This window comes from Chelon labrosus, assembly GCF_963514085.1.
Source record: "Chelon labrosus genome assembly, chromosome: 20".
Taxonomy (NCBI): Eukaryota; Metazoa; Chordata; class Actinopteri; order Mugiliformes; family Mugilidae; genus Chelon; species Chelon labrosus.
In genome coordinates, this window is record NC_140353.1 from 12,380,360 (window position 1) to 12,393,360 (window position 13,001).

At 44.9% G+C, this 13,001-nt stretch overlaps 1 protein-coding gene across 1 annotated transcript; it reads left to right on the forward strand.

Moving 5' to 3' along the window:
• Positions 1-48: 48 nt before the first annotated feature.
• rpap1 (RNA polymerase II associated protein 1) lies at positions 49-12,105 on the forward strand (the record flags this gene model as incomplete). The annotated part of the gene is made up of 26 exons (XM_084569586.1): positions 49-235; positions 323-471; positions 603-695; positions 863-1,022; positions 1,121-1,285; positions 1,409-1,645; positions 2,292-2,407; positions 2,535-2,633; positions 2,910-3,011; positions 3,102-3,269; positions 3,442-3,621; positions 3,713-3,847; positions 3,940-4,110; positions 4,192-4,349; positions 4,579-4,749; positions 4,883-5,078; positions 5,275-5,384; positions 5,532-5,727; positions 5,873-6,019; positions 6,196-6,338; positions 6,633-7,065; positions 8,077-8,195; positions 8,293-8,524; positions 8,608-8,784; positions 9,332-9,388; positions 11,442-12,105. The coding sequence occupies 26 exons, from the start codon at positions 49-51 to the stop codon at positions 11,589-11,591; spliced, it is 4,251 nt and encodes a 1,416-aa protein (XP_084425712.1). The 3' UTR covers positions 11,592-12,105.
• Between the last annotated feature and the right edge of the window lie 896 nt (positions 12,106-13,001).

The window sequence follows — 13,001 nt, forward strand, 5'->3', positions numbered from 1 at the left end:
GGCACATGTGCAGATGTGAAAGGGTGTTTTATTCTGTCTTTCAGAGGGATGTTGCGGCGTCCCAAACCGACGGACTCTGAAGCAGACCTCCTGAGAGAGCAGCAGCGTTTCCTGACCTCTGGTGCTCCATCTGCAGCCAGTGTGGTCCGCCGTCCCGACAAGAGGAGAGGAGAGGCTGGAGAGGGACACAATGGGGAGGATGGAGGAAGTCAGAGGGATGTGGTCACCATAGAAGGTTGAAGATGTTTTTTGGGAGGCTTCATCTAATCACTGTGAGGTCCTTCTGCTGTTTCAAAACCAAATGTTCACCTGTTGATTGTAGATCTCCCAGATGAGCTGCCCTCCCTGACGCCAGCCCCTCCTAAGAAGTCCCGCTTTAAAGCCAGCCGGGTCACCTTTGAGGATGAGGACGCTGGGGAAACGCTGGACAGGCACGACACTCACATCAGTGCTGTTCTCTCCAGGATCGTGGTGAGTGCCTTTCGCAAAACCACATGAATGAATGAATTTACAGGTGTGAGTTGGTTAATCATGCAGCAACTGCCACCAGTTTTCCTGTCTTGGTTTGTCTGAGGCACATTTTGGGATGCTTTGCTTTGTAGGAGAGGGACACCAGCTCTGCTCCAGTATCTCTACCAGTGTTTACAGGCCTGGCTTTCCCCAAAGTGCTGCACCGCTCCGAGACCGGCAATCAGGTAATAGGCAACAGTGTCTGCTCTTGAATGTAGAAGAGTACAAGTCATGCAAATGTAATGCAACATACTTAAAATGCCACGTTTTTAATATTTATCTGTAACTATTTTGTTGCATTATGTTGTAATTGCAGGAACATTATCTTGGTTATTTTCTTTTTTTCCTGCAGGTTCCACTGTCGTCAGCAGGAGGAAAGAAGAGCATCTTTGCTCGTCAGATTGCGGCCCAAAGACTCAAGGAGGGGAAGACTCAGACTCCTGAATGCAGAGAGCAGAGGCTCTCTCCAGAAACCAGTATGGATACAGATCAGTGTGACGCTCTAGGAGATCGTAAGCAGGCTACTCTACACATAGAACGGCTGGTGTGTTTCTTATCTGAACAACTTTTTTTTAACCAAGCACTCTTCCTGCATCTCTCTCTTTACTAGGATCGCCTAAAGTCTCAGGGCCCAGGTTGGTGTCGGGTCAGGGGCTGAGGGTCTCGGATAGTTCAGGAGAGACCATTAGGATCCACAAGGAGAACCAGGCCAAGCTTCAAGCCATGTCCCCATCTGAGATACGAGAGGAGCAGAAGAAGCTCTTATCTCAGCTTGGTATGCTCTGATATTCTCTACATAACAGTTGAAAAGTACTTAATGTATGTCAAAAATTAGGACAGGATGTTAGTAAAGTACATTAAACCATTTTAACGTTTTGTTTGCACCTCTTCTCTCCAGATCCTAGACTGGTGGAGTTTGTTAGAGCTCGCAAAGCTGAGAATGCTCCAACGTCTGCCTCCCCGTCCAACCAGCCCGAGGACAAAAGCAGCAAAGACCATCCTCCTCTTCAAAACTTGAGCAGAGAGTCCTCCAACGCTGCTGTGTTGTTCCAGAAATCTCAAGAAGTGGAGATGGAAGCGGAGGAGGAGGAGGAGGATCAGCCACCATCATCACCACCACCACCTGCTGTGACAGGTATGATTTATTTATTGGTCAGTGCTTTCATCACGTCCTTCTCATCAGTTCATTCCCTTTGCTGCTGATGCGGGAGACAGAAAGGAATCAACCGCTTTTATGTGGATGATTTTAAAATATATACTTCACATTACTTTTAGCTCGGTGAAACTGAAACCTTTGTTGCCGTGACTGTCTGTTTGAAACGCGCTAAATCCAACTCCCTCACATTTCTCTTTCTGCTCAACTCCTCCCTCTGTTTGCCGTCGCTTTCTCCACTCTGCTTTGCTTCCATCCTCTAATTGTTATCACTAATGTGGGATGCCTCTGCTGCATGGCTGAACTCCAGACGTAAATCTGACTTCACTTTGTGTGATGAGCTGAAAGGCCAGACTGAGCCACAAGCTACTACTCTGGGCAATTAAGTTACTGCAGATCATTCAGAGAACAGTCCCAGTGCTAATGGATCTCACAGAAACAGATCTCATGAATCATTTATATTATTTCATTGCCTGTGTCGTTCTGTTATTCTGGCCCGGGATTATTTATTGCCTCGACGACCTTTCGTTTTAGAGTCGGTATATTTTAATTTCGGGTTGAGAGTAAAGACGTTGCCTCTAAAGTGCATCAATCCTGCTTTGTTAATCAACTGTGTGTCCGAATCCAGAGGAGGATCTTCCAGTGAAGCCTCAGAAGGAATGGGTCCACATGGATAAGCTGGAGCCCGAGAAGCTGGAGTGGATGAAGGACTTGCCTGCGCCCAGGAGGAAAGGAACCAAGAAGGTAGGGAGTGGTGTCTTCTTCTCTGATCTGATACTTTATTTATTTTTTTCTGTTCATGCTTCAGTGACAAATGCATGACTAGAGACGTTCATCTCACTAGATGCATGCCGTGGTTCTGTCCTGACAGGCCATGCAGGCTCGTTTTGACTTTGCAGGGACCTTAATTCCTCCCACTGAGGATCTGCCTACCCACTTGGGCCTGCACCACCACGGAGAGGAGCCTGAGGTCAGTAAGCTTTAACTAAAAAGAAAAAAAAAAAAAAAAAAAAAACATTTTAAATTTTTTATTCTGTTGTTTTTCTGTTCTCCCTTTGTGTCTTGATTAAGGTTTAAGGATTAGCTGTTTATAAAGTGGCTGGTGGCTATTTCCCCCCAGCATATAAATTTATATTTCTGTCTTAAATGGCTTATAAATAAAATGTCCACTTTAGCCTTTAAAAAAAACTTTTTTTTAGACAGCGTCATGTAAAAAGCGTCATAAATTTCATTCTTGTCTCTGCAGCGGGCCGGTTATTCCCTGCAGGAACTCTTCCTGTTGTCTCGGAGTCAGGTCATCCAGCAGAGGAGCTTGGCCCTCGGCACTCTCGCCAACATCCTCGCAAAGGTACCCAAACACAAACACCCCATGGTGTCCCCTGCCTGCAGAGAATCGTCACTGTAGTCGGTCACGTGGCTGCTGTTTTGTGCCCTGCAGGCTCGAGCTGGAGAGTACGCGTCCGTTCTGAAGGGCAGCATTATGTCCACCCTGCTGGACGCCGGCCTGCTCTTTCTGCTCCGCTTTGCACTGGACGATGGCGTGGAGGGAGTGATGTCTGCAGCTGTGCACGCACTTAATGCTCTCCTTGTGTGCGCAGACGATGAAGTAAGAAAAATGAAGTTACACTTGGTCCCCACACTTTCTACATCAACTACTGCAGCTGTACAGCTTCTACCTAAGATGTGCAAGATAAAATATACAGTGTCTTTTACTGTGCATGTGTATCTGGGACTTGTTGAGTTCCTCAGGCTCTTATTAGATGTATTTCCTCTCTCAGGACTGTTTGGACAGCACTTTCTCCTGGTTCGGTGGTTTGGCTGCCTTCCCTCTGCTGCCCTCCGCTCAAGAGGAGGAAGATGAGGACGACGAACAGCTTGATGAGATTATGAAGGAGACGGCCAAAGAGAAGGAAGAGAGGAAGAGCGACCATGACGTTGCCAGGCAGGATGTTGTCAAGGTAAAATGTCCCTGAGCCTTTTTTTTTTGTTCTCGAGTTCTGAAGATGAAGTCTGAATGATTGTCGCTGGCTCTCCTCGTCTGTGTTTCAGGGCTTGTTAAAGATGAAACTGCTCCCCAGGCTGCGCTACATCCTCGAGGTGGTCCGACCGTCGCCTCGGGCGGTTCAGGATGTCATGGAGATCCTGACTCGTATCGCTAGGCACTCTTCCTCCTCTGCCACGCAGGTAGCGACGCGAACACATCTACAAACCCCATTTGTTACTTGTTATCAGTTATTGGGTTAACAATTTACCATTTACCGGTACTTCTCTGTCAGGTGTTGGATTGTCCTCGTCTGATGGAGACGGTGATGTCCGAGTTTCTTCCCACTTCCTGGACAGCGCCATCTTCAATCCAGCCTCAGTCCGTTTATGGACTCCCGCTGGCCAGCGCCATGAAGCTGCTCAGAGTCATGGCTACCTCTGGCAGACATGCCTGCGCCAGACTGGTAATTATTACAGCCTAGTATGAATACACAGATTCAAGAGATTCAATTAACTTATCGTGTCGTCTTCTGTCACCTCCTCAGTTGAACTCTCTGGGAGTGAGGGAGCGTTTGTCTTGTCTCCTGAGCGCCGAGCCCGCCGAGCTGCTGCTGGAGCCCACCGAGGCCCTCAGGATCACCACTGAGGCCTACAGGCTGTGGGCTGTAGCAGCCGGCTATGGACAGGCCTGCAAATTATACATGTAAGTTAACACATTAGAAAGATTCCTACACTGACACAAGCCAAATGCACCCTGAGTTGCCTACTTTTGGTGGCAGTGCAGCCTGGAAACACTTTTTAAAAAGCAGAAAAGGTTTAATCTTAAGCTGCAGAAATATCACCATGTCATTAGTTTCCCCTCAAGTAAGAGCCCTCTAATCCTCTCCTCTGCTCTTCACTCAGTGAGTCTTTGATGTCTCTGTTTTCCTCAGAGACCTTTATCCGGCCTTAGTGAAGACGTTGCAGTCTGTCCACAGAGTTTTGTCCTCTTCAGATCCTCTGGTGCCTCTGCAGCTCCAGCGGCTCTTGGCTCTGCTTTCTCTGCTCACGCAAGTTACGCACACTGCCGGTTGTCATCAGGAGCTGCAGGCCGGCATGGTCAGGTATGGATGAATCACTGGGTCAAGACTGAAGGAGTAATTGACCCAGTTCACCTCAGAAGATTGAGTACTCAGGCTCAGCCAAAGAAAATGTAGGCTTGAATCCTCTGTGTTGCCTTTTCTGATTTTGCTACAGCTCTCAGGGAGAAGACTGCCCCCCTCCTACTCCAGTGTCGTGGGGTCACGTCACAGGGTTGCAGGCGTCATTGTTGGGGCACTTGAAGGGTTTAGTCAAGAGCCTTGATAATGCCGGTCAGAAAGACAGCAGCCTCGCTCTGATCCCAGCTTACCTGGTCTACCTTGATGCTTACTACCACCAGCTCTCCAAGCAGGTACTACAAGATTAACGTAATGTGTTTCTGTAAATTCAGTCAGAGGAATGTCAATAAAATATTTTAGGACTTAATCAGCCCATTAACCTGGTACATATGCATAAAAGGTGAACAGAGTAAAGTGTCAAAGTGTAAAATTCAAACAGATCGTTGGATTTGCATGCTTATATTTTTATAATCTGTCTATTTTCTGCAGATCTCTTTTAAGCCGGTGGAGACTCTTCAAGAACTGGAGCTGCTGACGTCCGAGGTCCTCCTCCCTCTAATGTGCCACGATATTGTACAAGGCCTGATAAAGAATCTCAAGTAGGTCTAATTGACACTGAGCAAGTGTTTTGACTCTTGCTCTGAACATATTCCAAGATAATACTATAATGTCTTAATAATGAAAACATAACACTAACTTTATTAGTGGCATAGTCTGACAAACATTATCCTTTTTTATTATTCCAGGTCGTCTTCATTAGTATGTAATGTCCAGTCTACTCGTCCGGGCCCAGAGACCATTCCTAACCTCCCTGGACTTGCCTGCCCAGGATGGAGGGACCGTGATGGGCTGGTTTCTTCCAGCTCCCCATTCCCTCTTCTGACGGGACTGGGGCTCCTCTTGGAAACTATCACAGGGATCCATAAAGGTCTCAGCAGAAAGGTGCTTGAAGAGTTGTCAACAGTTGTAATTTCCTGAAAATACTTCAGGGAGACGGGATCATTGAGTCTAATTCAGATTTTGCTGCCATCTTGTATTGACACATCGCAAATATTTTATTTGTCTGATCCTCTGTTACACTCTCTAGTTCACTGGACTCTTGCTGTCAGAGCCTGTGATTGGTTACCTGCGTAGCTGCAGTCAGGCTCAGCCCACCTTGTCTCACACCAGAGCTTGGCTTCTTCGTCATGAGCACCACCTCCTCTACCTGCTGCTGCGGCTGGCACACAGACTGGTAGGTTACAACCTTATCTAAACAGAGTAGAAACACTTGTTCTCCTCAGTTCCTCATTTTTCAGGTTGCTGTTGACAATTTGTGTATAAGTTCAAGTTATCAGGGATCAGATTTTTTAATTATACAATTATAACTTTCATCTGAAATTTTCTGTGCCTGTTTTTTCCATTTTCCAGGTTCCAGTGGAGCCAGAAGTAGCTATACATGCCTCTCTTTACCACCAGGTGGCGCTGGTTCTACTGCCATGGTTATTGCCAGGCAGCGAATACCTGGCACATGAACTGCTGTCCACTATTATCTTCAGCAAGGACTTTATATCGTACGTTTATTATAAGTTTATTCTGGATTAAGAGCCACGCACAGTTGCTTTGAAGGGCCTGAAATCTTATTCCGACTTGTTGTTTTGGGCACTACGTGGTATTTTCTGTCAAAGTAATTGTTTCTATTAGCTTGAAAAATGCAACACATGATTATAATCTAATTTTGTAAATTGCATTATATTCAAAATTGCATTTCTGTGGAATAAAATTAACCTTTACCTCTAAAAGTGATGTTTCTCTTTACCCCTTTATGAAATTATCAGTCACTTAATGTCTCTTTGTTTGGCTCCCAGAGAGGGACACAGCGGAGGACCTGAGGCTGTAGAGCTGGGGGAGCTGAAGCTCCACGAGGAAACGCAACACCACACCTCTCCGTCTCTCCAGACTGTCGGCGCTCTCCTGAGAGAGGCCTGCGTCCAGCTGCCAGCCATACGAGGCTGCTTCCTCACTCACCTGGCCCATCTGGAGTCATCTGTACTGCTGTCCCGAAATGCTCTTTTGGGCCGCAGTCCGTGGATCAAATCCCATCTCCTCCCGGAGCTCACCGGCCCCACCCTGCCATCTGATTGGCCTTTCCTCCCACTCGTCAGCCTGTATGAGCGTATGGGCGTGTCGGATGGCGGAGGTCTGACCGTAGAGGAGCTTCCTCAGGGAGCTCTGCAGTCAGTGACCCACTGTCTGCAGTGGCTGCTGCTGTTGGAGGTCTGGAGAGAGGAGGCTTTAAAGGTAAAACAGAGGACTTTCGAGTCGGCGTCCTTTACCTCTAGAGCCTCGATACTGATGAGGAAAAAATTTAAATGATAGGGCATGGTGTAAGGTAAAGGTACGATTGAAATAAAAACACAGAATAGTACAGTAGAGCTGAAACAATGAATGAATTCATGGAATTATAATACAAAGCATATCAGCATCATAGTTAAATAGGAACTACCAAATTATAGACATAGAAATTGAACATTTAACCAGCAATTAACAATTTAATAATTTTTCAACAGCTTCTGGTTCCAGCATCTACAGTGCTATATAAATATTCTTATAACAATAGTAAACTTCATTTGTACAGTACTTTAAACCGTGAAATAATAAAAAACAGTTAAATCAAAGTAGGTTTTGATTAGAGATTTAAAAGAGCAGAAAATCTTTTTAATTTCAAAGATTGCTAGGTTCTTCAGCAAAGGAGCTCCTCAGGACTCTAACAAAGAGCCGCTCTGTTTTCTTTTATGATAAAGTAATTATGTGTGGAGTACAGGCAGAATCAGCTTAGGCTCATATGGCGTAAATAAACCAGGAAGTAGCAAGGCTACTGTAGGGCTTTAAAGGTACTTACTTAAAGTTTAAAATCAATTCTGTTTCCAGTATTTGGCCATTGTAGTGTTGCAAGGACGGGAGCGATGTGGTCTTGCATCTTGTTTGTTTGTTTTGAAGCTGAGTTTTGAACAGGCTGGAAATGGGTAACTAAACAGGTCTAAATGTCTTCTCAAAAACTCTACAAGTCCAGTTGCCTTATTTGAACCTTTTTTGGATTTACAGTAACTAAACGTAATTGAATGAAAAGCATGGAGGACATTCTTCAGGTTGGCTTGATTTTCAGCGTTCCCAAGGCATCATTGGTGGATAAATTGTAGTAGATCTACTTTTTCTTTGTCAATGATATTAGATTCTCTTGTGACTCTCAGTGTCTCTCTGTTTTGTAAACTGACATTGGTCTCTGTATCTGTATCTGTATCTGGTCTGCAGGTGATCCCTCCTGTCGCCAAGCTCGCCCGTCTGTCCTGTGTGTTCCTCTGCTCCAGTGACCTGTTCCTGGAGAGACCTGTTCAGAAACTGACCTGGGGTCTGTTCAGACTGCTCACCAGGTCTAATAGAACATTTAATGTGCTATTATTTGGCACCAAATCTAAACTCGGAACCTTAAACAGGCAGCTAGGATCCTGATGACCTCTTCTTTTACAGGGGATCCAGGCTGGACTCTTTGGACCTGAACGTTCCTCCTCCAGGTCTAGCCTCCTTCCAGGACTTGTTCTCGGCCCTCTTAGCCCAGTATGAGGCTGTGTCTTTTGGAGACCGGTTGTTTGGCTGCTGGGTCCTCCTGCCCCTGCAGAGGAGGTACAGTGTCACCATGAGGCTGGCTGTGTTTGGCGAACATGTGGGAATTCTCAGGTCGCTGGGAGTCACTTGGGAGCAGGTAATAATGATGATGGTTAACTGCCTTTTCAAGTATGAAGACTGAAGTGATTTTACAACTGGATTTGGTCTGTTTGTCAAAAGCTGTCCTTCCCTATGGAGAGGTTCACCTCCCCGCCTGAAGACTCCCTCCCTCTCCTCCGGCTCTACTTCCGCTCTTTGGTAACAGGGTCCCTGAAGTTCTCCTGGTGTCCTATCTTATACGTGGTTGCCTTGTCTCACGTTAACTCCTTCATCTTCTCTCAGGATGCTGCAGCGCAGGTACGCACTCTGTGTGACACTCTGTCAGTATGTGAAGTCCTGCCTTGTCTGAATGCTCTGCTCGTGTATTCATATTAAGGTTTTGCTTTGTTGTGTTTTTAGTTAGCCGCAGTGAAACCAAAGGCAACATGTGTAATGGTTTAACAAATACAGCTGCACTTACCAGAGACTGGATTAGTGGTCGGTGGTTTTATGGGGATTTCCTCACATTTTCAGCATCACTGGACGTTCACTAGATGAAAAATCTCTGAGAATTTTAGGAGTCTGTAAAAACAGTCCCCATGTTATTCATTATCTGTCACTGGAGTTGGACGGCACTGGTTTCAAAAATTCAGCTCGCCTCCCTTGTGTTCAAAATTCATGTGACATTTTCAGGGTTAACGCATCAGGCGGCTTATTTATTCAGTTCAGAAATTCATCATTTCAGGGCGGTGAACCTGACAACGTTCCTGCATGCAGGTGTGCAGGTTTAAGCACTGAGACATAAAGTGTGTCAGTTCAGGAGATGAATGGGTCTTTGATCTTTAATCACTTTATCCTTTTCCAGGAGGTTGAAACAGCTCGGCGCAGTATGTTGAGGAAAATCTACTACCTGACCGACGAGGTACTCCTCTCCTTTTTGCATGCCCTCATTGTTTTCCTTTCACTCCCTCTCTGTCTGTGATCTTTATATGCTGAGCGATCTTCACTGATTAACCGTTCCTCTCGTGGCCTCTCCCCTTTCCTGATGAAGTTTCTTTCTCACAGAAATTCTCTTCTTGCTGTTTTCCATCTTGCTGGCCTCCATCTAAGTTAATGTTAGCCTGCTCAACAGTTTTTCTTGGCGTGTATAATTATTAATACAGCAACATCTGCGTCCCGCGTATAAAATAGCATCATAAAACCCTGTGGTGATAAAATGGGAAATTATGTATCTTCACAGTTTTATACTTCAACTGTTTTTGCAACCAACTCCAACTTCCTTTCTCCATTAACTCAAGTTATCCTTTAGTTTGGTCCTCCACCCAAGACACTTTATTTGCACCAGTGGTTCCCTTTGTTGTCTGACGTACCTCCGTAATAAAATCCCAAATATAAGTCAAGTTAAAGGTTACGGCAATCGTGTCCTCTTCCAAAAGAGTTCAGATCAGTTCATTTTAAATGATTTAACATTGTCTAGCTATTTCAGACATTTATTTAAACCTCTCTGCTACCGTGTTTCCATTGGCAATTGTGCAGTCCTACCTTACCAGAGAAAACAACGTTGGATATTTGTTGAACTTGAAGACAGATTTATGGTTCTGTGTCAGATCTGCATCGTAGGTACACCGTATTTCTGTTCGAAAAGCATTTCCTCATCCATCCATCCGTTCTCTCAGTTGCTGGACAAGCTCAGAAATTTCGCCCTCCTTCACCCTCTCCTCTGACATCTTATCTCTTTTCAGTCATTTCATTAAAAGTGACTGTTAAACATTTATTAGCGCCAACTCCAACATGATGCTCGGTTCCAAATACCAATGTTTGAAGCACACAGATAAAACCAACACTGATGACTAGCGTTTTAGCCGCCTAATTGCAGAACAAGGTGAAATACGAACATGCATGTACAAATGTGTTATGCAGCCTGTGTGCGCACAGCCGTTGCAGGAGTATAAACCAAGCTTAAAACTGTCTGTATTTAAGTAGGTGACCTCTTGTGTGACTGTGTGAATAGGTGCATGTGAAAACCATGGGAAAACTGGCTGAGGCTTCTTGCCTTGTAACATAAGGTCTCTTTTAACTCAAACTGTGATATGTTTCTAAACCTAACCTACTGTAGCATAGATACATAAACTTAACCAAACAGCAACAAATGGAAAGGCAAAGTCCCATGCTGCTGATTGGGGACATGAACCACAGTCTCCTGGATGTAAATCCTATGCTGCAGTGACTTATACAACTTCTGCACCGTCCACATTCAAATATGTGACCACTGATATGAAAAAATAAGACAATAACATTGAGGACTGGAGTGTGTTTCTCAAGCCCCGTCCACATAAAAAGCGATTCTCTCGTGATCCATCTCTTTGTTGCTGTTAGTTCGTCGCTAGCTGACGATCCCGGCTCTGGTTTCCTGCGCGTCCTTCTTGTATATTCCCCACCGCAAATGTTTCACAGTGAAACAAGCAGAACGGAAATTTATTGCTAATATGTGGACAGAGCTAGCTCTTCCTTCCGGCACTGCTCCCTATTTGAAAAGAAAACATCATCAGTAACGCTGCTGCTCCATCTGGGTTTTTCCGATGCCCCCAGCCTGCTGTCAGCATGATGAAATGGTAGGAACCAAAGTTGTGGACGGTGTTCCTTGTATTAAAAATTGGGGGAACTTTGCATTTGCCTCATTTGTCAGTGCACTGTGTCGGACGCTACCATTGGTCATAGTGGCCACCTCAAAGTTGAGATTAGTTCAACTTCACACTCCATAGCTTCAGCTGAATTTTAAGATTCTTTTGTTGCCACATAGTTGCTTCCTGTGTGTACACTTGTTTTCAGTCTAAATCAAGTCAATATTTGTTTATTTCTTATTCACATAAGTTGAGCTACACCACAGTGTCTCCACATGCCCACTGACTACTGCACAAGTGGCCACTGTTTGTGCTTCTCGCACATTCTTCTCACTCTCATGGTCTAATTTCCAGGTGTTGAGGAACCACCTGCTGCTCTTCCGTCTGCCCCGACATGACTCGGAGCTCGGCTTTGATTCGTACGAACAGTTGCCTCCCATTAGAGCGAAGCGCTTGGAGAGCGTCCTGGGACTGCAGGACAGCAGCGATGACAAAGGAGATTGAGGGGAGCGGAGAGTGTGGAATAGAGAAATAGTGGTCCAAAGACAGAAGATACAGAAGAGTGACGTTACGAGGCTGTTAGCGAGACTGGAACCAGACATGGATGAACAGGTAGACAACGATGAGAAAGAGGTGGAAGTGAGAAACAATCTCTAAAGGTGTCACATCAAGATGGATTTTGGACAACATGGTCGAAAAAAATAAAACCTGTAATAATTTTTTAGCACTTATTTTAGCCTACTTATAGTATTGTACACATTGGCACTGTAAATGATCACAAATCTGTTCAGTCATGCTGGAAGGTTAAAAGCAGATGTTAAAAATTCAGTGTAGATGCAGCATGTCCTGAAAGTCTTATTTTTTTCCCGTGACTCCAGCATTTTGCTCGTTTTGTTGTTTCTTATCTTTGAAGATCAGCCTGGACAGTTGGCATCTAAAGGGAAAGACACATTTCCTACTTTAAAAGTGCCTGAAATGGTATTTTTTTCTGTGTAAATAAAACCAGAATCACATGATGGTAATGCGTAACCTTTTGTTTCTAATCCCCACAAGACTCTCACTGTTCTAAACATAAACTGGGTTTGACTGACAGTCACGGTTAGAAACTAGCAAATCAAACTTAATTCCCGCCTCTTGGAACAATTCAGATAAACTGAGTACATTGTTTCCTCTCACTGCTATTGATCAATAACACTTATGTCCTTTTGTAACTGTACTTTTCCACTTAAACCGCTGCCAGACTTGAATCAGATGTGGAAAATACCAATAATGGGCCAGTGTGCGTTCTCTGTGCCTGCTTCAAAGAGCTGTGGGAATGGATCGAGTTCATCTACGCGGCATTAACATGTTATCAAATAGTTCAGCGTCTTATATGACACATCTTAGCTTCTACCACATCCATCCATCCATCCATCCATCTAAAAAATATCTTAACTTCATAGCTTCTTCATTCCAACAATTGATCAGCAGGAAAATAATGGTCATGTAGAAGGATCTGAGTGACTTTAATAAGGGCCAAATTGTAACGGCTAGATTGTGCCAGAGTATCTCCTGAAGTTCTTGTGGGGTGTTCCTGGCCTGCACTGGTCAGTACCTATCAAAAGTTGTCCAACGAAGAAAGAGCAGGTCAACCGGTGACTGGGTCAAGGCTCCCTGATGTATGTGGGGAGCTGTGGGCGGCCTGTGTTGTCCAATCTAACAGACAAGCTACTGTAGCTCAAACTGGTGAAAAAGTTAATGCTGGTTCCGATAGGAAGGTGTTTTATATTGTGCTGCATGTCCACAAACTAGTCAGGGTGCCAAAGCTGACCCCCTATTCACTGCCGTAAGTTCCTACGATGGGTACGTGAGCATCAAAGCTGGACTGAGGAGAAATAGAATTGACAGCATTGTCTGATGGATCACGTTTTCTTT